The 27808-nt window shown below is 39.5% G+C and overlaps 2 protein-coding genes across 2 annotated transcripts; one reads left to right on the forward strand and one right to left on the reverse strand.

Moving 5' to 3' along the window:
- Positions 1-2585: 2585 nt before the first annotated feature.
- Positions 2586-12464, reverse strand: LOC146313419 (tubulin beta chain-like). The gene is made up of 5 exons (XM_084738356.1): positions 12305-12464; positions 6549-6657; positions 5330-5440; positions 4969-5213; positions 2586-3882 (listed from the first exon to the last, which is right to left on the reverse strand). The coding sequence occupies exons 1-5, from the start codon at positions 12359-12361 to the stop codon at positions 3070-3072; spliced, it is 1335 nt and encodes a 444-aa protein (XP_084594482.1). The 5' UTR covers positions 12362-12464; the 3' UTR covers positions 2586-3069.
- Positions 12465-14407: 1943 nt separating this feature from the next.
- flot1a (flotillin 1a) lies at positions 14408-25512 on the forward strand. The gene is made up of 13 exons (XM_084738583.1): positions 14408-14559; positions 16045-16093; positions 16688-16763; positions 17399-17489; positions 17997-18140; positions 18274-18393; positions 18898-18993; positions 19263-19415; positions 20436-20617; positions 21395-21440; positions 21571-21708; positions 22218-22382; positions 24149-25512. Exons 2-13 carry the CDS (start codon positions 16051-16053, stop codon positions 24167-24169), a joined length of 1275 nt encoding a protein of 424 aa, XP_084594709.1. The 5' UTR covers positions 14408-14559; positions 16045-16050; the 3' UTR covers positions 24170-25512.
- Positions 25513-27808: the final 2296 nt, after the last annotated feature.

The raw sequence follows: 27808 nt of genomic DNA on the forward strand, positions 1-27808 counted from the left end.
GTCTGCTGGACTGTAAGTCTTGCATCTTGCTCATTCATTATCATTATCATGTGTAATACATATTAATAATTAATTATTATCATGTACAGTATTATGTTAGATATGTGCAATTTTATGCAATATTACTTTTTTATTACTATCAATATCAGCACTATTACTATTACTATCAATATCAGCACTATATTATAATATATAATGTTATTGCCAATACTGTCTTTTCTACTTTCTATCATATTTCTATTGTTATTCTACTAGGCACTGTTTCATGATTTTTACTCCTTATATACTTTATATTTAATACTTTATTGTTGTTATTCTTATGTTGTTATGTTAAATTGTAATGTGAATGGAAAAATTGGATTTATAAATGGCATTTCTTTGTTTTGTTTTCAGCATTATATCATTAGCATCAGTCACTGATGGTATCAACTAGTATTTATCACTGAAATATGACCCTGTTTATGTGATGGGAAAGATATTATCGGATGCTTGCCTTCACACCGCAGCTCTCACTCCATTTGCTGTTACCATAAAAAAAAAAAAAAAACTGCAATGACTTCCTGGAAGCTCACACTGAAAAGTGTTGGAAAAAAAACACTAAAAGAAGTCAATCAATAATCAAACACCACACGTGTTTTTTATTTTTCCTGCAAATGCCATTTTATTTCTCGCTATTGTTTCACAGTCACTGGGATCCCGAGTCAAACTTCTCCACAGGAATTAAAAACAAAACAATAAAGGACACACAGACATAAAGACAGCATGGCTGAAGATCACATACTGAACACAAATGACTTCGCTTTGATTTGAATGCATACTGTCGTGGCTCAGAGCGTAAACATTTACCAGGATGTTACATTGTTCACAGGACAAAACCTTTACAGGACGAAATACAAAACTGGAAATTGGTGATTTTACTTTTTCTTTCAAAAATAAAAGCATCCAGGCATTTTACATTTTTTAAAATGTAGTTCAAGAAGCCTTGATAATGTTAAAAATGTTAAAATGACTTGTGTGATGTGAAAGTTGACCAGGTGATGATGGATGCAAAGTGTGAGCTGAAGATGCAGAAAAATGACAGGAAATTAAAGTAAAACACTTCAACTATGAATTTTAATACTTTCAAATGCATCTCACTGCTCGTTCCTGTCAGTCCATCCATCTCAGAGGTTTCAGACGAAGGTGATACAGCTGATATTATCCTGACGTGAATGAATTTAAGGTCATCTATGTTTGGAGGAAGCCCCCGACCTGAAATATATTAAAAATTTATATTTTTAAAAAATACATGCAGGACAAAGAGTATAGTTGTATTGTTGTTGTTAATATTGTTGTTACTGCCTTTAAATACAGTACTTGACAGATACACGCTTCTAATCCAACAACAGCAAACACCCTTCTACTATCTGAACATTAAGGAAAGGAAAACAGATCAGGGTAAAGATTATATGCTTTCCATGACCTGACCGGGGTTCAGAGTGTCTGCAGTGTGTGATCCTCCTCATGACGTTGGCTGGCGTCTGAGAAAAATCCTGCAACTGCTGCTGTTGCATTAAAACTGTAAAAGTGCATCATATTGAAGTCAATTTGTTGGTCAGGAATTCAGTGAAAAAAAGTTTTGTACCGATTGCTGTACAGCTAAAAAGTTTCCTCTTAACGTGTCTCTTTATAAAATGTACAACATTTATTTTAACTGAGAAAACACTGGACTGATTATGAGGATTTGTTGCATGAAGTTTTAACTGATTGGTGCTTTCAGCTGAGTTTTCATCTTTTCCATAAAAGTTAATTTTACCACAGCTTGAACACACATCTGGACAGGAGAGACACACTTCTGCAGTTCTGTCCCTCTCACAAATTCACATTTATCTCTGAAAGCTGACAAAAAAATAGCAAAAGTAATTAACACTGAAAAAAAGCGATTAACACTGATAACGGCATGATTTTGTATTTCTCAAGATCACTCTCGACATTATAGGCCTGTTTTCCCCAAAATTATATAAGTCACAGTTCACTGGGGTTTTTTTAACACTTGACATTCTTCAGCTTTGTTTAAATGCTTTAACTTTTTGGAATAAAACACCCAAAGCTGGATTTTTCTGACTGATAACTCTGCTCTCAGCGAAGAAGCACAGACATTAAATTATTCCAATGAATGTAAAATACTGTTTCTGGCGCGAGAGGTAACGTCATATCAATATTTGGCAAAAATTTGCAAGTTTTTTTGCAGGTTGGAGTGAGTGACTGTAAGTGCAATATTTATCAGCTGCAACAGCGTGTGGCTAGTGTTGTTTTTCACATTATGAGTCAGTGTGTGTCAATCATAGATGTATTATAATGAACTGGACAGAGGACGCAAAGATGGCGCCCGTCCAGTCCGATGAGAACTGCTCGCCTGGCACATCAGTCAAAAACAGTTTTCTTGCTTCTGGGTTTACTTCTGGGTTATAAATCCCATCTGAATACGTGCAGGAGTGTTCCCGCTCGGCCCGTAGACTTTATATTGTGACATGATCTGTCTTCAGGACCACATTTTGCCACGATGACTCACACGGGCTGCTAACTATTTAGCTAAACATTTGCTGAAGGTGAATTTGACCTTACAGCACGACTTGATTTTTTTCCCAGTATTACCTTTAACTTTCTAGGATACCTTACAAGACAATCCTACGTGATGAAAGTGGAGTGTAAGAAGTGCTTTTGATTTGTGCATTTGCTACAAGACAAGACTTTAGTGTAAAAAAGATTTTGGGAGGCCAGTCTCAGTAGAAGCGGCCTACATGGCGTCACAATAAACTGTAAACCATGGCACATTAATTTGGTCTCGTAATTTTCATCCTGTTTCTCATTCCGCTTCTCTTTCTCTTCTTTGCCTACATTCAACTTTTCCTTCTCAGCTGTCCGTCCATTAAACATTTCAGACCCCGGTGCTTTTCTAAACAGACTTCCTTCTTCTACATTCCTTCATTCCTTGTCACAATATTTTTTACTTTTTTTTAAAGTTTTTTTTAATCTATTTGGTGATTAACTTCTTCTCTTTCTTGCATCATTTTTTGTTGTTTTTTTTTTTTAGGCATCCTCCTCCACTTCTTCCTCAAACTCTCCCTCTTCCTCGGCCGTGGCGTCCTGGTACTGCTGGTACTCGGACACCAGGTCGTTCATGTTGCTCTCCGCCTCAGTGAACTCCATCTCGTCCATGCCCTCTCCGGTGTACCAGTGCAGGAAGGCCTTGCGGCGGAACATGGCGGTGAACTGCTCGGAGATGCGTTTGAACAGCTCCTGGATGGCCGTGCTGTTGCCGATGAAGGTGACGGCCATCTTGAGGCCGCGTGGCGGGATGTCGCAGACGGCCGTCTTGACGTTGTTGGGGATCCACTCCACAAAGTAGCTGCTGTTCTTGTTCTGGACGTTCAGCATCTGCTCGTCCACCTCCTTCATGGACATACGGCCGCGGAACACGGCTGCCACCGTCAGGTAGCGTCCGTGGCGAGGGTCGCAAGCCGCCATCATGTTTTTGGCGTCAAACACCTGCTGGGTGAGCTCGGGCACCGTCAGGGCGCGGTACTGCTGGCTCCCCCTGCTGGTCAGAGGGGCAAAGCCAGGCATGAAGAAGTGGAGACGAGGGAAGGGAACCATGTTGACGGCCAGTTTCCTCAGATCGGCGTTCAGCTGGCCGGGGAAACGCAGGCAGGTGGTCACGCCGCTCATGGTGGCTGAAACCAGGTGGTTGAGGTCACCGTAGGTGGGAGTGGTGAGTTTGAGAGTGCGGAAGCAAATGTCGTAAAGGGCTTCGTTGTCAATGCAGTAGGTCTCGTCTGTGTTTTCTACCAGCTGGTGGACGGACAGGGTGGCGTTGTACGGCTCCACAACCGTGTCTGATACCTGAAGACAAGAAACATTACAGTTACAATAAAACAGAGACAGAAAATATGTCTCAGCATTAAAGGACATTTCATTAAATACTACAGAGGAGACAACTAGATTAAAATGGGACTAGTAATTATAATAATTACTGACACTGTCTGTGATTTTAATACCGTGTGAATCTGCCATGTCTGTTATTTGAAAAGTAGAAATTCCACATAAAATTAACAACAATAATTCGCTAAACACAGAGATCATGTGTGCAAACTGGCATCTCAGTAATTTGTGGTCATATTTTCTTTTAATCTAACATCTGGTTTCTGTTTTCAGATAACTGACTATGAATTTTTTGATTGCAGCTTGTGAGGTTGGACATTTGATATTTAATGATTGATAGAGAAGTCTGACTGTCTGTTTATTGCCTATTTATTTAGTCTGTTTGCTGTTAGCTAGTATGTCATTTTATTTATTTTATTTTATTTTTTATCTATTCTGTCTATTTCCTCTTAACAATTTACCATTTATTTATTTTTTACCCACTGTTTGGAGTTTTAATTTATTGATTCATTGTATTTTATGTACCTTATCTCTTCATTTTGACTTTTATCCTGCATCTGGTGTTTCCTCACTTATGACAGCATTTCCTTGGTTCAGTTCCTTGAATATATCTCTCGCCTTTAATCTGATGGTCTCAATAAACTTTTTCACTTTTAGAAAAAAATGGCGTGAAGAAGATCTGAAAATCTAGTGTCAGAATCACCAAACTGGCAACACTTACTATGTCCAATAATTATGATATGATTGATAAATGGATTTTTTTTTTTTAAAAAAAGAGAGTGATTAATATTTGGTTTGGTGAAGGATGATGTTTATAAGTCAGCTGCAGGGCTCAGCTGCTGCCAAATAAAGTGACTGCGTGTTCGGTGTCTCTCTTCATCTTTTCCCTTCATGTCCTTTCAAATGTAAAATGTGTCACATATATTAAATGTCATGAAATGCCAAGTATTAAATGTCAAGTAATACTAAATTATGGATGATGTTTTATTCAGAACAGATTCTTTTATTTTACCGTAAACAATGAGACAATATGTCTTTAAGTGTTACCTTAGGAGAGGGCACCACACTGAAGGTGTTCATGATGCGGTCGGGGTACTCCTCCCTGATCTTGCTGATGAGCAGGGTGCCCATGCCGGAGCCGGTGCCTCCTCCCAGGGAGTGTGTGAGCTGGAACCCCTGCAGACACTCGCAGCTCTCGGCCTCTTTTCTCACCACGTCCAGGACCGAATCCACCAGCTCTGCTCCCTCCGTGTAGTGACCTTTGGCCCAGTTGTTTCCTGCTCCGCTTTGACCTTGGGGAATAAAAACAAAGTGACTGTTTTGTATCCCACCCCTGATCTCTGACTTCCTTTGTAAAAGAGGGCCAAATTATCGACTCAGACTCCTCTCCAGTGGGGTGTTTTCTCACCGAAGACAAAGTTGTCAGGTCTGAAGATTTGTCCGAAGGGTCCGGAGCGGACTGAGTCCATGGTTCCTGGTTCCAGGTCGACCAGGATGGCTCTGGGCACGTACTTCCCACCTGCACACAGAAACCAAAACAACATCTCAGCTCAGTGCTTTAAGAAACATTACAGCTCTATACAACCAATCTCAAAAAATCATATCACGTCTGTCAGCACACATTAGGGATGGATGGATCGATTCTGCAGGATCGATACGTCTCAAAAGCTTTTCTTGAAAAAACTATGGATAATATAATTACATTCGCACACGCATCCAAACATTTTCAGGCAAGCATGTTGTGAAAATCCCATTCAGTTGCTGTTAGAAATAATGAAAGTAAAGAAAAGAAATGAACTACATGTGCTTCAGTTTAGTTGAGTGAAAAGCTCACTCTGCAGTATAACAGCTGCTGTGAGGCTGTAGTACCTCATGCAGCCACTAGATGGAGTCAAACACCGTAAAACTGCAGGAAGCAGCTGATTAAACTCCATAAACCTAATATTTTGTGATAAGATTAACACTAGTGTGACCAAATTGAGCAACCATATCACAGTTTTCAGATCATTTAAAACATTAATTCTTTAATCAAGGATTATAAATTAAAAATTAAACTAATTTCCAGTGTCAACTGTTTTTTTTAGCTGCTGAGTAAACCTGCATTATGAGATTTCTCAGGGAAAATGGAAAGGAAAGGAAAATGTACCCTTTTTTATAATCAAGGTGCAGTTTTTTGATGTGGGTTTGACAAACTAACAATTGAGGCAACAAGTTGACCAACAACTCCTGTGTTCTGTGAGGTAAAGTTGCAGTTTTTGCCAAAATATTCTAAATGCAGCATACACTTAAACTGACATGGATTTTTTTTAGGTGGATCTTTATAAAGTCGTTAAAATAAGTTTTACTGCTGACCCTGTCCACATCAGGTCATTGCTTCCACCTCTACTCCTCCACCAATGTAGTTTCTTTTTTTGAGTAAGTGGCTCTTTGAGGCAGTGTGGCCCCATAATGAACCTCATCATCTGCAAATTTCATAATTAAATCCGTTTGTAATAACATGAACACATCCTGTGGTTGTATTTTCATCTGCAGCGTTTTTGCTGCAGCTGCAGTGAGACAGTTTCTCCACCAGGTGGAGGTCAGAGCTCAATTTTTCAAACACTCAGCACACGTTAGGATGAACTTACCAGTGGCCTCGTTGTAATACACACTGATCCTGTCCAGCTGCAAGTCGCTGTCTCCATGGTAGGTTCCTGTAGGGTCGATGCCGTGTTCATCGCTGATCACCTCCCAGAACTAAACACACAAACACACAGGCCAAGACACCGTCAGTAAAGAAGCTGTGTGCTTTTAATATCAGGTGGGATTGCTTTTAGAAAATAAATACATAAATTAAAGACAAGGCAGTTTGTTCATCACCTTAATGTTTGGAAATCTGACTAAACCTGATCGGTTGACCCTTAAATACACCTTTCACTGGGCTTGAAACATGAAACATCCTTTTGCAGCTTTACCTCTGATTAAATGCCATGCGTTTAGTGATGTTATTCAGTCACAGTTCTGGAAACATGCCTCAGAAAAAGGTGTCTTTGTAGACTGATTAAGACCATAACTGCAAGCCAATTTACTGAGGGGGAAGAGGAGAGAATCACTCCTCTGTCCTCTGTGCTGCACACCAACATCTGATTACCTTTAGCGGTCACAAGATCGCCTAAAAACAGCGACATGTTCTGGAAAATCACTGTTTCTTCGAATCTGGCTGAAGAAGTTTATTTTCTGCAGGCACCAGTGTTATCAGATCATACAAGCTTGCATTTCATGGATACACTCTCAGTGTGTCATGTGGACTGCGTGTGTTTAAATGTACAAGCAGCGACCTCTCAGCTTCTGTTTGTTCTTTCTGACCTAAAGGCTGAAATTAGAACAAACTGAAGCTTTGATCGCAGCTAAAATGGGAACTAGGCAGCTCAAAACAGCTCAGACACAGCTCTCTGCGCTCGATGTAAATCTCCTGCTGGATTTGCAGATTCACCACAGACGTGTAATAAAGTCTGGATCTAATAAATGTAATAAATAAATAGAAACGACACAGCCCCGATCATATTAAAGTCTCATCATGTTGTTGTGCTTCTTTTCTCAAGAAAACGAGAAAGAAAAGAACAAAACAAAGACTTTAGACTATTTTCCTCAGGGGGAAATTCCTTTTCACAGCGCTGTGCACGTCATACAACAACAACATATAATGACAGACAACCGTACACAGTCAGGCCAGTTCAGCAGCAGTGAGGCCTGTTATTTAAGGCCACTATGACTGCAAGGATCAGACTGTTTTTTTCCAAAAGGGAGCCCTTCTGCACCTCAGTGCTCTGTACCTGCGCCTGGAGGGTGGTCAGGCCAGACAGTGAGTGAGTGGATGTGTGTCTGTGTCTGTGTGTGTGTCTGTGTGTGTGTGTGTGTGTGTGTCTGTGTGTGTGTGTGTCTGTGTGTGTGTGTGTGTGTGTGTGTGTGTGTGTGTGTGTGTGTGTGTGTGTGTGTGTGTGTGTGTGTGTGTGTGTTGTCCTGTGCTTTAGAGGCTGCAGTGTGTGGAGCGGCTTTGAAGAATTTCTGAGTTTGAGAGCAGGATGAAACAACAAAAAGAAGAAAGTACTGAGACCGAGTGAAAAACAGGAATAATTTTGTGCCAAAAGAGGTGAGGAGGAGACTAACAAGTATTTTCATTATGGATTCATCTATAAATTAAATTTCTCAATGGATTGATTAATTATCTGGCATAAATGTTATAACTGAAATCATACCACAGCAGACTTTGTGATATCTGCAAATATCATAGTTGTCCAAAAAAATCAATACGTTATCACGTTGTGATGAAACTTGTGATTGATGCCCCTCGTAAATATACATGTGATTCTCCCTCAAGCCATAAAGTTGCATCACACACACACGTGTCACCCCTTAATGGTAGAAACAAACTCTCTCTGATCCAAAAGGACATAGATGAGGGGGTCTCAGGCTGAAAAACACTGACCGCCTCTGATTTAGGCGCACACATAAACACAATTTGCGTTCATAACGCCGCCTCGACGACAACTAAAAACTACTGAAACTCCTGGTCCTGTTCGTGGTCGGAGAGTCAGTAAGAGCGGAGATTTCAGTCGGCCTCGTTTCTGCAGGCAGAGACTTTAACGACAAACTCAGTTAAGACGAGAGCACAGACTGTCACACCAGCTCAGTCAACTGACCCTAATCTGTGCCATGGACTGCCTGTGTGTGTGTGTGTGTGTGTGTTTAAGAGAAAGAGGGAGAGATAAGCAGAGAGAGGTTGGCACGTCTATGTGTGTGTGTGTGTGTGTGTGTGTGTGTGTGTGTGTGTGGGAGCGAGGGAAAGATTTGGTGGGCAAGAAAATCTCTTTCTTTTAATCTTCACTACTGTCACCTCACCATCTTTGGCTGTCCCTGGATTCACCCCCCCTGTGATCACCATGGCAACAAGTTGATAAGTTTAGTCATGCAGTTTTAGAAAGAGGAAAAAACCTAAAGCATTTCATTGGGCGATAAGCTATAAGAATATGGACTAACAGTGACATAATATGCAAAACTGGCCTCTTATATTCACACAGTCTGGATAAATATACACGGAGATCTACAGTGGGTTTAACAATACAGCACAAACGTCGAATAAACACTGCGTTACAGACTTTACATTCAAATAAATAATGAACATCAGAGGTTAAGAGTCTCTTTGAAGCTGTCTGTGACCATCTACTCTTTCACGTCTTTCCATAAGAAGTTACCCAGCAGCGACATTTTAACAGACCTGAGCAGATTTTGGTTGGATGTTGGAACTGGAGTGGGTGAGCGAGTGAGTTCAGGCAAAGTTAATCCATTGTGAAATGAGGATGACCTCAGCCTCACTAAGTCCTCCGTAAATACACTTGTCTTCAGTGATCAGGGCCATTGAGTAGTGGAGTCTGAGTCACCCCATATGTTGCCGCCACGCCTCTTGTTGTGCTGCCAAGAACCCCGGGGCGAGTCTGCCGGACTCAGATTCTTCAGATCGCAAGACTTTCCGATTGATTTTCTGCTACGAAGCAATCAGTGTTGAAGGGTGACTTTGGTATTTTTCAACCTGGATGAGTTTTCAACCACATTTTGCCATCCTGTTGTGTCCAAGTGACTAATTTGGGCAACATTTTTTAAAAATTGGTCCAGTATTGAGCGAGACAGCTGCAGCCATCTGCCAAAAAAGGGGTTGCAATGTGGCCTCTAATCCTTAAAGGCAACTGCACCAGTCAAGGTACATCCACTGAAAGTGCTTGTTTTTACCGGTGAGAGGCACAGATTATTTTTCAAAGTGTCTAACAAACAGGTTTATCTCCGTAGGGATCATTTTCATAACGGAGTAGACGCATCGTGAGACAGCACCACAAATAACTGATTTAAAACTGTTTCTTTTTTCACTTTACAGCCTAAATCCTTTACATAATGGCTCCTAAACCCATGACCAGGAACACTTTGGTTTGGATTTCAAAGTTCACCTTGCTCATTGTCGAATATCAGTATTTTATTGTATCTAAATTATAAATTCCAGTCTCAACACTTGCCGAATTAGATGAGAAGTTACCCTTTAAAGTCCTTTTTCTGATATTTAAACGGCCTAATGTACACTTTGAGAGACAACAGGACACATCTGAGCTAGGGATGTTTTCTCATCTGCTACCAATCGTGATTGCTGATAAGCCATATCGGCTGAAACTGATCCTTTTAGCAGTGTTGTAGGTCCGTTTGATATTAGGTCAAACCATACCAGTAATACACAATTTTACCACTAAGGATCGCAGATTATCCAGCTTCTCCTGAGTGGAACATAAAAGCATGTGAATAACAGTAGCGTTGGATATTTCACAATAAAAGCCTTGTTAAGAAATTAAGAGTCAAGGACTGCTTGGGTTTTAGGATGAAGTTCTCCTTTTGGTCAGTTAGCATGTAACAATGACGCCAACTCGGCTGAGAATTTGAAGAAAATGCAGCAGTCAGCAGGAGTCTTTTTCTAAATTAAAATAAAAAAGATAAAATAAAATAAACAGCCATGTAATATCACAGTAGATACAGTTACAGTCCACTATTGAGACTTTTTTTTGTGATATTCGATATATTGTTCCATCCCGAGTAGAAAAACCACAGGACATTTAAAGCGCTGCAGCAAAAATGCTGATAAAACAGAAAACACTTATTTCACAAGTAACCACTTCATGTCATCGTGTAAACAAGGTTTTCGGGGTCGCTGGTGGTTTGGGGGCCCGAGGCGTCTTCATGTGATGCACTGACTGGAAAAGCAGCTATTTAAAAGACCTCAACTGTGCTTTCAGAGGAGACACTGAGACACTTGTTGTCTGTTCCCCCTTCAACCCCCCTCCTGCTGCGTTCCTCTCCTCTGCCTCAGCAAATTTCTCCTTTCTTTTCACCCTTTCTCTTGTTTTTTTCCCCCCCTCTCCCTTTTCTCAGTGACAAAGAGTCCGGCTCACCAGGCGGCCAAGACAGCAGCTGGTCCTGAGCGTCTGCTCAAGTCTGCCCAGCTTTATTAATCATGGATCAATGACTTGAGTCACTGTTTTGTCAACAGTTCCAAACAGTCCCAGTGTGTGAATTGTTACTGTATTCATATGCAAAAATACTGTGTGAGGATTACTGCTTATTTATCCCAGAAATACAGAGTCAGTGCTATATTCCTATGGGCTCTACTTGTGTAGTTTTATGAAATCTTGTAGATTTAAAGCTACTCAAAGGACTTTTTAACTGGTTGTGAAACAGTTTCGACTTACTACTGATGCCTCTACATGACCTACAAATGAGACCATCAGCGAGAAGATATAGAAGCTTTTCTATAAAGGTATTCTTAATGCTGCAACCAGGTCAAATTCTCATTGAAATCAGATTAAATTAGCCTGGAGATTTTTTTTTTAGATAATCTTAATCTTTGACATTATATTTTGTGGTTATTACAGTGGAAACACTACTGGTTTTGGCCACAGGGGCCTCCAAAAACAACAAAACAAGAAACTTCCTTGTAGTAGCTTATTCTTCTATTGTATCACTCCATCATAGCATAACAATATGATAGTATTACTATTGGTTTATACAGAATACTTGTTGAGGCACTAATGTATTTAGATTAATATGGACCTTAGTGTCCTTTGTGGTGCTTTAATCACAGAGTTATTTATTTATTTATTTATTTATTTATTATGGTAATTACAGTATTTTCTCATCCACTGTTCAAACAGGATTAAGTCAGATTTTCTATTGCATTTCTATTTAACTGTGAGTTAATTAATTTGCAGTTTTAATGATACATTTGTGCAGTAGTCTTGAAAAAGTCAAAGTACAAAATGTAAATATTTCCTTTTGATAAAGATAACAAATTAATTTGGTGCTTTAGGAAAGAAAAAAAACTCATTTATACCCATGATGTAACTTAAGATACTCCACTCTTCAACAAAGATTATGTTGAACTATACAAAAGACTGAAACTAAAAAAAAATTACAATTAATTAGAGTTTTAAGTAATAAAATGTAAGATGTAGTCATAGGCTGGAGAAAGATGGGCAGATTAAATGGTTAACTGAGTCTTTGAAACAGAAGGCTGGAGAGAAAACAATGGGACTGCGTGATTTCTGGTTCTGTTATATCTTTATACTAAAGGCACATATTTTTTAATGTTTTGCTTTGTAAGATATAAAAACTGGGCCGTGTATTATTTTTCTTTGTGATTTTTAAATTCAATTATGTTCTAAAACTGTCAAAACACACAACAAAAGAAATGGCTCTTTAAAAAGTTTTAAGAATGAAAAGCTTAACATAACTACTAAAAAAACAAAAAAAAACAAAACAGGAATTAACAAACAATCAACAACAAAAAAGGAGCTCGTTTTGTACTTTTTCTTACCTTCGCACCAATCTGGTTTCCGCACTGTCCGGCCTGGATGTGCACGATTTCTCTCATGATGGATGAAGTTAGTGATGTAACGTTAAGTTGAGTGAGGAGGAGAAAAAGCGACGCTGCTGTCGACCTACTGACTGAACACAGACGGTCTGAGCGGTGCGTGAACTGCTCTGAGTCCTGTGGGCGGGGCTAAAGTTTTGGGACGCGGCCATCACCGCGTTCACGAAAATGATTGGCTGCTGTCGCTGCAGCGCCGGTGCTGATTGGATTAAAACGGGGATTTTTTTTGTAAAGGGGTTTCCTTGTCTGAAAGGCAAGGACCGGAAGAAGAGAGGGAGTGCCGGGTTTTGTCATCACTGCCTTGTTGGAGCCCCACTAACCCGAATGAAACAATGCAGGACAAAGTAGAACAGAATAGAAACGAATAGAATAGGCAGGTTAGTAAAATATAAAGTATAGACAATATAACAATATGAAATAAAATTCCATAAAATATTATTGAAAAAAAATATATACGTACAAAATATTTTTGTATTATATTATATATGTACAATGTACAATTAAATACTCTCCAATATAATATTAATATAAAATTGAATATACTCAATTTTATATAGTAAATATAAAATAAATTACCATAAAATATATTTTTAAGTGAATAAATAAATGACAACAAAATGTTTAATTTAAAATTGAATACACTCAATCATAAATATATATATTTTTTCCTTGTATGTTGTTGGACATTGATGGTTTATATATAGACATAACTTATATATGGGCCTGTACCGATTTTCTCACGCACTTGTGTGCATAATAGTCCTGTCTATTATTTGCCTTTGTTTTATATGTTGTTGTTGTTCTTATTCTTAGCATAGTACATTGGTACATTTGTACATTGAGAACAATGACAAAAACTGAGTAAACTTTCTTGTATTTGTACACATATTTCTCCAATAAAGCAGTTTTTTACAATGAGGCAGCAAATTAATGTCTGTTTACACTTTTCTGATGTGTGGAGCAGAAATGGGGAAAGAAAAAAATAGAGCAGAACAGAATAGACTAGAAGTAGCTGTTTAGTGTGTTGCCATAATGCAGGTATATGGCTATTTTAAATCAGCACAGTTTAAGGAACTGTATAGTTATTGCTGACCACTAAGAAATGTACAGCTTTCAAAATCTGACTTTTAATCAGGAGCAAAAAAACAAAAATGGATGGAAGATGGTAGAGCCACATTATTAGAGTTTAAGATTTCTCCCTCCATCTTCAATTCCTGAGTTTTTGGTGTGTTTAAAGCAATACTGTTTATATCCATATTCTGAGATGCACAGATCTAATTTGGAGTTTGGTAAACATGTCTGTTATACATACATACATTGTGACATATCCCTCACAATGTTTATTTCAATCAAAGAAGTCAGATGTTGCAACTGACTCCAACCCTGGGTACAGCTGCAACACGATCAATTAATTAATAATTAAAATATTGTTTCACGATGTTTTATAATTTTATTTATTGTTTATACGTAGGACATAAGCTACATTGAGTCACTGAGTTGACGGATGTTACTGATGCTATTTAATCTCTCTATTTTTCAGTGTGAGACAAAACGTGGAACGTGTCCCAACCATCAGACGTGATAAAACAATATGAGCTTGACACACTGACACATGCTAACCATGTCACTTAGAAAGCATCAAAATAAGTTATGTAAGTTTTGACTGATTCATACAAAAGGTCAGGACAGTGTGAGAAAAAGATTGTTCATAGAAAACACTTTCATACAAAATAAGCTTTGTTTTTTTTTGCAGCAGCAGCATGTGCAGTGTGAGTATCATCACTTCAGCATGTTCCTGGCTGGAGGAATAAGACTTGTTGCAACTGTCCCTATATTTCAACTGTCCCCAGTCTACCCTAATTTCACAGCATGGCATTGGTACTTCTACTGAAGTGAAAAGGACCTGAATACTTCTTCCATCACTGACTGAGTCCCAGTCATAATAATAGAGTTTTATTAATGACAGTTCCCCACCACGCCACTAGATGGCGGCCGCACACAGTGTGAGTGATGAGCATGCTCAATACGAGCCGCTGAGCTGCAGATCATGTTGTACTCAGCGGCCGCATCAGCTGCTATCTAACGGGAATAACCGTCACTGGGGATAAAATTACATTAATTTTGGTTCGGACAGACCGCTACTTCTTCCGCCATTTTCATCCTACTCTACATAAACCACGTCGTTTACACAATAACCGGTAAGTGTGCGGTCATGTTACGTTTCTATCCGCATCCATTCTCGATTGTAAACACAAACGTGTCAAATTAATTGAGTTAATGGTCAGACAGCTGGCTGATAGCAGTTTGCCGCAGGGAAAACGTTTTGAGGATTTTTAAAAGTGTTTTTCTTCCCTAAAAAGTGTCTTTTATGATGGGCGGTTTTGATATTCGTACGGATTGTCCTACACTGCGCAACATCTGACTGTGTAAATTAGATTTAGCCCTGCTGGTCTGCTGTCTGGTCCCCAGCACGACCCCTCCCTCTTTTTAAAATATGGCAGACATAATGTTACCTGTCAACTCAGTTTTGAAGGCCTTATTAAAAAAAAAAAAATACTATAATAACATGATAAAATAAAGGTGATTACATAGTAGAAGTGATGCCCAGCACTCTGCGCCCATCCCACATTGATGCAGCTAGATTTTCCAAGTTAGCCTTTAAGGCTGTCTGCCAGAAAGCCCTCCTGTGGTAGGTTGAGTGGGAATTCATGGTTTAAGTTAAAACAGTAGGAATTGCTAGAAATGGCTTTCTGACAGAAAGCCTTAAAGGCTTGCTTCTCTATGTGCCCTCATCTAATTTACTTTATTTATAAGGACAGCAGACATTAATCTAGTGATGCACATTATGGATTTTTTTTTTTAAGTCGATGCTCATAAAATATAATTTGTTTAGATAGTTTATGTTTTTTGTAGTTTTTGCACACCTGAGGCTAAGAAAGACTCAGGTGTCATAATCAGACATGGATGATTTAATATTTCACAGCTTTGACTGAACCAAATCTAAGTGACATCATTATTACAACATCTCAAAAAAAAGATTAAATCGAAGGCACATAAGACAAGACATATAAACAAGTCTAGTTTACTGTGATTTAATCTTTTCTTGCAAGATGTTTTGAAACGTATAAAATGATCAAATTAACAGAACGACAGTAGAAAACCACAAAGACAGCCAGATGCTATAGACAGAACACGAGCCATGCAGATCAACAAGAAGCAGCAGAGCATCAGTACAATACCAACTACACACCACATTAACACAAACAGCTATGTGAGCAACATGAAGCAATAAAACACGGCCAAAAAGAACTGACCACGACCATCTTTTGTTTCATGTGGACATTAGTCTTAATAAAATGTTTAAAAAAATGCACTGAGAGTTAAAGGGGTATGTTCACTAATGCACAAGCCATGCAACACAAAGTTAACCAAGTTGTTTATAAAAATAGATATTTCATAGGACGAGGTGAGTTAGGAGCAGGTTAGCCAGTAATAACAACAATAATATTTAGATTAACAATGTTAGAAATGTTCACGTCTGTCTTTTCAGAAGGTGTGATTGGTGTTACAGTTTCTTGATTCAGTTGGCAAAATTTTCTGACCATTTCCTTCATTAAATGGAGTTTTTGTAAGGTTGGACTTTATAACAGTTAATGAATCACTTCACTTCTGTTTGTTTTCAGAGGAACATGTTCTACACCTGTGGTCCCAACGAGGCTATGGTGGTGTCAGGTAAACCAGTGGTCTTTTTTTTTCTCAAGTATTTGCACAAAATACAATACGATAATCCAAACTGGTTTTATTCATACATCTCTGACCATTTGAAGTGTATCATTAGGGCTGGGCAGTATGGATAAGATTTTTGGTAGATAATCATCGGTGATGTGGATGTAATGACTGTGTGGGTGAAGGTAAATAATAGGACAACTAGAACAGTCTAGTGAGTTCAGGAAATTACTTCACTTTATCGTAATGCAGCCTTTATAACCTGCAAAAAACAACACTTATGATATAACACAATATAACAATAACCAAAATCGAATATGATGTCTAGTCTTATATCACATTATCAATATTTTTCTGTCCCTCATGGTTATTCAAAGTGGATAAAATGTGCAAATATGTACAAATATTACAAAACGTTTAATAACTGGCAGTTATAAAATACTTTCCATGTTAATTAACCAGTTTTTGGTTGAATGTGTGATTCTCAAGTGAAACATTACAAAGCCTCGGACCAAAAATGAGAAAAAACATTATGTTTTAATATCATATCACTTAATTTTGGTGATGTCTAAACTCTGCTTGGTGTCTCGTCTCTCCCAGGTGTCTGTCGTTCTCCTCCACTGATGATAGTTGGAGGCCGAGTGTTCGTCATCCCGTGCATTCAGCAGATTCAGAGGTTGGAAAATGTGAAGGATTTTTTTTGTGTATAACACTTTCATTTATATTTAATGTTTTTGTTATATGGGAGACTGACATTTTTGAGATGGCAAACAGCCATATAAGATAAGACGGCAAAGCACACTGCAGAAGCCAAAAATACAGATACAACTTGGAAAGGAAAGAGTAGCTTCGCACTGAAGGTGACAAATCATAAAAATATCATTAACAAATTTGTGATCATAGTGCCAGAATGAATAGACACAGACGGACTCAGGGGGCATCTTCCACCTCCTCATCAAATAAAAAGGATCATTTACATCTGTATCTTGTCTAATAAAGTAATTTGTACTAAACATAAACCATTACTTTCCTCATGAGAGCAGATTGATTTCTATCTCCCTCTCAAATGAAATATATTTAGCCTGCAGGCCAGGACACATTTGGATCATCCAATCCACATGCAGCTCCTCCTACAGTAATTTCAGTCCATCGTACGGCTCCAGACCTGACATCGGCACCTGTAAAATCCTGTTCTCAGCACTTGCAACTCAATGCGAGTGCAAACCGGATATTGCTACGCTTAAATGTGTACATTTAGAGCAGTGGATAATAAATCAATAATCATCTTCGTCTTACCCCGCCTCTCTCCAGGATTTCCCTGAACACTTTGACTCTGAATGTGAAGAGCGATAAAGTCTACACTCGCCACGGCGTGCCCATCTCTGTGACCGGGATAGCGCAGGTCAGTGTGCGTCACTGCAGTGGAGGTTTTCGGATGTAGACTAACAGACACTTAGTTTCTGTGAGTCATCAGAAGGGAGACAGCTGTCAGTCAGCAGCTAAACACTGCAAATCTGTGTGGTATAGAGGCTATGCACTGATGTCACTTTCCCACAAGGACACGCCTCCTTAGTCGGACTGAATGACAAAACATACATTAGTTGGAGAAACTGCAAAATGTAAATTAAAGGCAGTTGGACTCGACAATCCTTACAACTTCCTAACTGCAAATCAATGTTTGAGTGCCTGATTCCAGTTGTTTGTGAATTGCAGTGAACTATTTTATTCTCTTTTCAATCGAGATGTTTTGGCTTCACTTTTAGGAAGCTCTCATGTCGTCCATCTTTATATATGTCACTGGTTCGCATCCAAAACCAGCTGCTGCTTTGCTGAACTCCTCACTGAGCCCGGTGATCATGTCAGTGTTTCTCTGTTGTCCTGATAATAAATGAGTTGCTGCTTCCTCCAGATGAAGATCCAGGGTCAGAATAAACAGATGCTGGCTGCAGCCTGCCAGATGTTCATGGGGAAGTCAGAAGGTGAGATTGCTCAGATCGCCTTGGAGACGCTAGAGGGACACCAGCGCGCCATCATCGCCCACCTGACTGTTGAGGTCAGAATCTGATGATTGTTGGTTTCAGTGTTCACTTGAAACGAAGATGCGCTGAACATGGCTGAACTTATCTAACTATTGTTTCGATTCTGTCACGAGTTTCCACATCAGACTAAACATCCTCCTCTTACAGGAGATCTACAAGGACCGCAAGAAGTTCTCAGAGCAGGTTTTTAAGGTGGCCTCCTCTGACCTGGTCAACATGGGCATCAGCGTGGTCAGCTACACGCTCAAAGATGTTCACGACGACCAGGTAACCACACATCTTCATATTATCATTTTTCACTGAGCCATTTTCAGATGAGCTTTTTATGAATTGTAATTATGTTGGATTTAATGTGTATTTAAAGGAGTTTAGGGGCTCCTGAAATTCTTTAACACGACAAACGGATTAAATGACCAATATGTAAGTTCTATGTCTGTTTTCTTCATTATTAAACAACCACAGGTAATGACAAGGTAATGTAAGTTTTATTCATGTTACATTTGGTCGTGTTTGCCAACTTCCTTCCTCACTCTCTGGTGTATCCGACTTCCCAGACATTATAGTAACTAGTGGATAGCAGAAAGCACACCGTTACCTTGAAAAAATTACAGATTCTCTGGGTTTGACTGTAGTTGGAGACATTTTTTATTTTTCTGCTGGTGATGTAAAGAGCTGCCTTTGCAGCACCGTGACAGCTGAAAAATAAAGGGAATTTTATGCATCTCGGATTAAATCTGCCCTGAGCGAAGAATCTGACTTTCTGTTGTGCAGGATTACCTGCATTCACTGGGAAAGGCTCGGACGGCCCAGGTTCAGAAAGACGCTCGCATTGGAGAGGCCAAGAACAAGAGAGACGCTGTGATCAGGGTGAGATATGTCACACTGTGTGCTTTATTTACAGAAGCACTGATGTTGTCTGTTGCATGTGACAGAGGCCTTCTTGATGATATTCTTGATGTCAGAAATCTGTTTTTAGAGTAGGCAGCCATTTATTTTCTGCTCAGTCATCAGTGATATTTCTCTAAACTCCTGTGTATTTTTAGCATCTTCATCCTATTTTCAAGAGTTACTCCCACTGATCCCCCTTCCTCCCTCCCCATTTCTCTCGACTTGCTTCTCTGTCTCGCTCTGTGCAGGAGGCCCACGCCATGCAGCAGAAAGTGTCGGCTCAGTACAAGAATGAGATCGACATGGCAAAGGCCCAGAGGGACTATGAGCTGAAGAAGGCAGCCTATGACATGGAAGTCAACACGAAGAAGGCAGAGTCAGAGATGGCCTACCAGCTGCAGGTACAACAAGAACTGGATTCATGTTAATATTTGTTTAAGTGGGCTGGATGTTTGTAGAGTAAAGTTTGAGCTTGAGTTTGTGCATAAGTGACTTGAACAGCATCGATCAGCGCCTGGCAAGTTAATGATTTTAATTGGTCACTCTTATCTAATTATAAGTGGATAGCGAGATATAACCAGTGCTAACAATCAGCAACACACTAAAAGTGTTTGCATGCACTGTGGTAGTCATGATCAGGTTTCTGGAGTATCCTGGATATATTTTCCACTTGTAATGTCATGTCCTGGTTTCAGAAAGCTCTATAAAACCATATCCTGGTCTGGAGAAACCGGGATATCCTAACTTGGGCTTTCCAATAGAAACCAGGATGCTGTGACGTTTAAACACCTCATTCTGGTTTCTGAGAGCAGAGCAGTTGAGATGGAGTGAGATCAAAACACACCTGCAGGCAGGAAGCGAGAAACCTGAATACAGTTATGAAACTGTTATGGTCATGTATACGTGGTAGGGGTGTCCAAATTTTAGTTGCAAATCAAAACTTGATCAAAATGAGCAAAATCGAAATTGATTGAAATCAAAAGCAAGACTTCCAGTATTTTTCTTTCTTCTTACATGCATCCAGGATGAAAAGACAACACTTTAAAGATGAGACAGCGTTGCTGACTGGTAGCCTGCAGCTGCACTTTTCACTGACAAGATTTTGTTAGTGTTATCTTGGAGTTAGCCCAGTGTGTCAAGGCAGTTTCTATCTGCATAACTCGACTGTGAAGAATCCAGGATGATGCAATGGGAAATCAAATCAAGTCAAGCCTCGATGTTGGTGTTTAAATCGAAAAATCAAATTGAATCTCAACCTTATAATCCAAAGTCAAATTGAATTGTGGACAACATACATGGACATTTCAGGCCCTAATTTTCATTGTGTTTTTTGTATAAGATGTATATATATATATATAATATTATATGATACAGAATAATAATGAAATATTATATGTATGTACTGTATCTTCCTTTGCCAGGTGGCGAAGACGAAGCAGCGTATTGAGGAGGAGAAGATGCAGGTCCAGGTAGTTGAGCGGACGCAGCAAATCATGCTGCAGGAGCAGGAGATCACCCGCAGGGAGAAGGAGCTGGAGGCCAAGGTGAAGAAACCTGCAGAGGCCGAGAGGTACCGCCTGGAGAAACTGGCTGAGGCTCAGCGGTGAGTCGTCTCATAGCCGCTCTTCCGAAACAACAGGGTGAGGTTGTGAGCAGGCAGACGGTCTTTCAGTTTGACTAGCAGAGTTTCAGGTCCCTGTGTTTGTGGTACGCTTTCTCTGTTAATGTGTGGAAAGGCAAGATACTGAATCCCTGTTGCCTTCCTACAGCTGTTTGTCGCACACTTGTCGTAGACTTTAATGATCATTGGTAAAAACTGAAACAATCTGATTTTCGCTCTGTCGTTTGTTTGCATTTCTTCCAGTTTGGAAGTTGTGCCGCACAGATCTTTGCCCTCACTTTACAACTTTTTACAGCCATTGACAAATTGATTTTAAAGGTATAATATGCAACATTTTTCTTTCTCTACAATCTAAAGGCTCATACAGACATAAACCTTTCAGTCATCAGTGTGTGCAGTGAGTGTGTCTGCAGAGACCCTACCCTCTGCATGTATTTCCTTATTTTTCCTCATTATTTTGCTGTGCTTGGGACGCTTTACCAACGCAAAATGTCAATTTTTGATGTCTTAGTATCTTCCTGGTGCATTTATGAACAGCTTAAACAAATCCTTCTGATTTTGCCTTTAAGAAAATAAACCCAAATCATTAAATATAATCCTGTACTTCTTTTGAGGACATTAAAATTATGATTATGTGAAAATTAGGATCAGATGTAATCTAGCCTCTTGTTGTAGTATTGGTCATTATGTAGTTGTATCATACTACGTTTCACTGTCTGCTCTCTGACTCTGCATTTCTTTCTCTCTCCTCCTGTCCAGTCTTAAGTTGATTATGGAGGCAGAGGCAGAAGCCGAGTCCATCAGGGTGAGTCACTGATCACTACTGCAGAATCACAACTCAGCTGTCTGTGGTTTCTAAATAGTTTAAAATATAAAACCGTGTAGTTGAAATTGCGTTTTCAGGTTAAGTAGACCTGTCCTCTTGTCTCGTTCAGATTAAAGGTGAGGCTGAGGCGTTTGCAGTGGAGGCCAAGGGTCGCGCTGAGGCAGAGCAGATGTCGAAGAAGGCGGAGGCCTTCCAGCAGTACAAGGATGGAGCCATGGTGGACATGCTGCTGGAGAAACTGCCTCTGGTGAGAAACAACTAACTGTGGAGTCCATAACATTACAACCTTTATACCTCATACACAGTCCACTGGGTCCCACTCTCTGTCATAATTAAAGCTCATTTTTAAATTTAGCGCACATTTTGCAAATACTGTTGAAACAAGAAACAAACAAAAACAGAAAGACAGAACAAAGACAAAAATAAAACATATAAAAAACATTTTACCCAGATATTAAAACCAAGGACAGAATAAAAATAGAGCTACAGTTTGCTGAGTCTGTACATAAAGGCTCATGTGTAAATATTTTAAACTAAGAAACACTTTAAACTGATATGATGTGGCCAACTAATTATGATAAACCAACATTATTTAGTATTTTGAATCATGCATGGCATATGTATTAAAACTGGCTGGTGTCAGGGTCATTTCTGGTTTTCACAGAGTCACTTAGTCGCCTCATGTTTCGTCTGCATGAGAGCGAGTTTGACTGCAGTTTTTTTTTTTAACATTTGGTATTATCTGTCTTCCACCAGATGGCAGAAGAGATCAGCAAGCCTCTGTGTAAAGCCCAAAAGGTTACCATGGTTTCCAGTGGAGAAGGGGAGGTGGGCGCTGCCAAACTGTCAGGAGAGGTGTTGGACATCATGACCCGCCTCCCCGAAGCAGTGGAGAAGCTGACCGGAGTCTCCATCTCCCAGGTAACACAGTCATGCACACGCAGTCATGTGAGCAAATATTACACTGTGTTTTTAGTGGACTTGTTACTGCAAATATATCAAGCAGAACTCATGAATGTTTATCGAAGCTGCATTAATTGAAATCATGCGCGGGGTTGTGTGTGTGTGTGTGTGTGTGTGTGTGTGTGTGTGTGTGTGTGTGTGTGTGTGTGTGTGTGAGTGACCGACAGAGCAGCCTGGCCGGTGCGTTTCTCTGCACCGGTCAACCAGCGATTCTCCTTCGCTGCTGTGTTCTAATCACACACAGAGCTGAACTTTAGAATAATGTCACAAATTTAAAGCTTTTTATGCGTCCCTGCATAAAAAGCAGAACACAGACTTGTATAATTATCCACAGGGAAGGACTTTCCTCCTGTCTGTGTCTGTTCTGCTCATCTCTGTCCCTCTCTGTGGACACAACTGACAAATATGTGGAATAAATACATAATTAAACACAGCCACAAATAGCACCGATACTGTTTCTAAGAAACATAGTGGATGAGCAGATTTTGATACTTCATCATGTTGTACGAAGAAAATCGGGGGATTTGAAACTCAGAACAGCAGGGAGAGGGGAAAGAAAAGAGAGGGAGGATGCATATTTCATCACTTATCAGGATTATCTCTGTGATTTCATGCCAGATTTGATCACAGAGCAGAACAGACACCAAAACGATCGCTGCTGATTGTGAGCCAGCTGTGGCGCGGCGTTCACATCACCGCCAAACTGAAGCAGGCAGCGATTCACTGAACGGATCTGCATCCTGTGTGTCACTGCTAGGCTAAAACGAGGCTGACCTAGCAGTGTTTTGAAGTAACGAGTTACATTTGAGTATTTGCATCTAATTAAATTGCAGAATAAATGTAATTGTAATCCACTACAGTTGCTGAGAAAAATGGTAAATTAAGTGACAGTTACTAATCAAAATGTTGGCGATCACAAAGGGGTAACATCCAAATTCTTTTTTGGTTGGCAGGTGAAGATATGTGCTGATCATCTCTCCTCTGATCTGTACTCTAATTTTATCATCTTAGCAAGTTCGTATTGATAATTGGTCAGCAGATGGTTGCCTGTTTGCTCATGCAGCAAACCCAGAGCAAAATTATGGCCAGATCTGGGTTTTTTTTTGGCATCCAGATTGTATCGAGATTAATTTTAGAAAGCCTGGACACAAAACGCCACATAAAATGTTATTTTTGCAAAGTGGATCCAAGCCACATTTGGCGGTGGTTTGAAATGCAATCCCGAGCAGATGATCAATCTTATGCTTTGGCGTTGGCAAGCCGCGTCAAACCGATGATCACTGACGCCCACGTCTTTACCACAGCAATCCATGCAGATAGCTTTGTGATGTCTGGGCACACGAATCTGATCTACAATGTGGAGAGTCTGTCTTAAAAATATGGCTTGAGAAACAAATCAGATTTGCCTGCAGTCCGGTTCTGGGTCCCCTGACACCCTGCTGATTGAACATCAGCAACCTTTTGTGATTGATCAGAACAGTGAGAACCAGACCATCAATGTGCTTAAAATTTTTCAAATGTATTTTTGGCGCTTTGAGCACCACGAGCTGAGATGCCATTTAGTCCCGTTATATTGGAGATACAGCAGACGGTTGATATCTTCAAAACTCTGCAGCTCACACCTAAAAAATCTAGATGATAAAAAGCACTACAGGCCAGAAAAGAATCTAGAGTTTTGATTTTGGGTTGAACTTTCTTTCTGTCTGTTTCCTTCCATTCTGCAGGTGGCCTCTCGTACCGGCTGAAGAGGCTCAGTCAGTCTGGTGACCAGGCAGATCCACTCTCCCTCTGTCTCACCAGCTGCCTGGACTCTGTGCATGAGTCTGCATTAACTCACTAACAAAACTCTTCCCTCGACTCCCATTCCTGTCTAACATCACCCGTATAGCTGTTTCCCCCGTGCAGCTCTGTCCACATCTTGCTGTGACGTTTCTGTGCTGTGCTTTTTTGTCTTCTTCGTGTGTCTTTTTGGTCACTGATACGCAGCTGTATCTTGGCTGAAGGATTGTGCTTCTCTGGTTACAGTTACAGTTGTTATTTCAAGTTATTTGCTTACTACTGGTACTGTGTTACTTTCAGTATAAAGACAAAACATTTGAATCAGAATACTTCACATGTATTTTCTTTTCACAGTTCAGGCCTGTGACTTGATTTACACCGGCTGGACCAGATTTTAAATTGCATGGAAACAATCAACAAATGTAACTGTAGCCTCTCTGTGTCTTGCACTTTTTATAATTTCACCAGACTCAAACGTCCATTCCTGTGTTCTCCTCTGTGCAGTTTCTCACATTGTGTCACACTCATGAGAAAGTGTCTCCACTCGTCTTGAGTCTCTCCCCGCTGTCTGTGTTTGTCTGTACTGTCCCCTCCTCGACTGCCTGTGCACTGCCTTGCTGCCAAACCTTAAGTGCATCTTAATATGAAAGTTTAAAACAAACATACACTCAAAACATCGATTTACTAATGCTACTAACAGTACAACGTCCAATACCAGAACAAAACCACAGTAAACTAACAGGTCGTTGGTACCATCTGCAAATCTGTGCAGTATTATTATGCATTATGTTTTTTCCTTTGTGTGGTTTCTACCTGCTTTGTCTACTGATGTTTTCCAGTCTGCTGTTAGTTTACCAGTGTTAACATTTTGAGTAAGATATTTTTGAGGACCCTTTGCTTAAGGAATAATCATAAAACCAGTTCTGGAGCCCGATACCACACTGTACTCTGTACTCTTACTGTGTAAGATACAGTGGAAACCTCTGAGTGATCACATCTGTCTGGGTCAAATGAATCACTCTTTTCTTTTTCTTTATTCTGAAGCAGATTATCATCTTATTGTCATTTGAACACTTACTGCACGAATATACAATTTTGATTCAGATAGTTTGATTGGTTTTATTCAAAATAAAGGCCTGCAGCTGTTTCAAATGCTTCTCAAAGTAGTTTACAAATTAAATGATTCAAGTACTATAATACAGTCCAGCACTGTGTGTAAAATATCGCTTACTGCAGTTTCGCTGCTGCATCTTGTCGGTTCATTTAGCAGTTTGTCATTAGCTTTTAGTTTTTCATTGGGAGGACGACTTTTTTTCCATCATGAAAGCAACAGCCAACTGCAGGTTACTGTGAATCATGGGAGTTAGGTAAAACAAAAATAGAATTAAGTAGTTTTAAAATGTATTTTGTATTGTTGTCATGGTCTTAAAGATCCCAAATGAACCTCACTATATAATGACTAGAAGAAAATTATTTAAACAGCATTTTTTTAGGAATGATTCTGTCCCAAACATTTTGATCCATGTAAGCGGTTTCCACTGTATTAGCAAATGTGATGCATGTTTATTAACCCTAACCTACCGTCACTTCTGTTGTCTCTGACTTCATGTTCTCACTAAGCACTTCTATATCAAATAAGGGTGTAACGGTTCTTGAACCGACACCAAAGCCGCAATACAAACTGTTCATGGTCTCAAACTGCAATACCCGTCTTCCCTATCACAGCATAGACCCCGACTTAGGCAATATACATATATATATATATATATATATTTCCACCAGACTGACCTGGTTGTCTTGTCCTCAGCAAAGTGTATTTATTAATTAATTAATTAATTAATTTATTTATTTTACTTACGTATTTTACCTTCACAGTGTATTCTTTAGTATTTTCAATATGCAGCATTGTAGTTTATGCAGTAAATCCAGAATTAATTACCCCCAACCACCTCCACCATACAAAAAAGTAAACAAACAAACAAAAACAATCCAAGATATGAACCGAGCCATGGTTCAAAAATCAAAAAGTCTTAATCAAACCGTGCACCGTTACAGCCCAAATATTTTTATATTTATATTCAGGAAATTCAGCTCAATTTGCTGTTATGATGTTATGCTGGAAGTTCATTGAAGAGCAACGTAGAAATTCATAATGAAGTTTGTTGTAATAATCCGATGCCGCGATGACCATCATAGGCAAATTCCCCTCTCCCCATCCTTTCTGAACAGTGGGGTCACCGATTCGGGGGCAGCTGCAGAACTTACAGGAATATGACGTTTTTCCAAAGAGCACTTTAAGTGAACAGATCAGAGCATGAGCTTGGACACTGATTCTTTTGGTTCAGGCTCTCTAGACACCCAGTAATACACACACTGTACTCGATGTATACCTTAAGTGAAGTGGTGCCGTTCTGTGTGATTATGGCCAGTAATGTAGCAGCTCTCGTAAAGGTGTAGCTTGTGGATCTAAAGGTAAATGTGGCGTAAAGTATAGCTTTAGCCCTCTATTGTAGCAACTGGAACACCACAGTGTATTAACTGTATTGAAATGCTGAACTATGTATCATTATTGTTTTTTAATGGAGGCTTAATGTGAAGAGATGCAGACGAGATGCTAAACAGTCAGATTAGTTATTGTCAAGCTTGCACTTCATGGAAAGGGATGTTTAAGATTTGATATTTGAATTTAATATCAAACTGCGCGTTGTAAGGAGAGGTTAGTAATTTTGTCACGTTGGAGAATGATATGTTAGTGAAGGTTTAGGAGCTTTACTCTGAAGTGTTAAGTTCCTAAAAAATAATCCAACTTGCCTTACACCCTAACCCTAAAACACTGTCACCCTCTACCTCACCATGAAATCTGGGGCTGGGTATTGAAAACATGTTTTATGTCGGCACTGTATCTTTTTTTTTTTATGTATCTGCATAAAGTTATGTAAACGTTTAAGAGTCTTACTTTGACTACATCACTACAAGCACTACATCTAACCAAGAATAGGCCCTTTCTTTTACCTCAGTGATACTTCTGGAGGCTTTCTGGCTTTCTGAAGGTGATTTTATTTATTTAAAGATGAATGCTACTGCTGTTATGCATGCATTGATACCTGTCACACTTTAACTGTAACTTAATCTTGCAGATGCATTTGTTTTCAGTCAGGACGCACTCTGGAATTACCAAAGTGGGAAGAGATATACTAGTGGTAGCTATAGAAAAGAAAATGTGATCTCTGTTCTTCTGAAATAGAATGTTTTGACTGTAATAATAATTTGAAGTGGCACTACATATAGATATAGATGTATTTATACAGTATATTTGATACAGTAGCACTGTTTGCTTCGTGAGTCACCTTTAACAACTCTATTAACTCTTACTAACAGCAGCCCCAATGTTTCATTATAAATGTACTGAAGCGATGGTCACTTTAGTGGAGTTTTCTGTGTGATTTCAACTTCTGCTGTAGTTTGCTGGTGCCAAAATGGAGGGTACCGCTTCGCTGCTTTGTAATTACTGTCTGTGCATTTCAGGGAATTTGTGTTTTTAGGAAAATGTTATTCTAGAGACCTGTACACAATAAAGTTGTCATTAAATTGCAAAAGGGAAACCA

Source organism: Lutjanus erythropterus, chromosome 16, assembly GCF_056507025.1.
Source record: "Lutjanus erythropterus isolate fLutEry1 chromosome 16, fLutEry1.hap2, whole genome shotgun sequence".
Taxonomy (NCBI): domain Eukaryota; kingdom Metazoa; phylum Chordata; class Actinopteri; order Lutjaniformes; family Lutjanidae; genus Lutjanus; species Lutjanus erythropterus.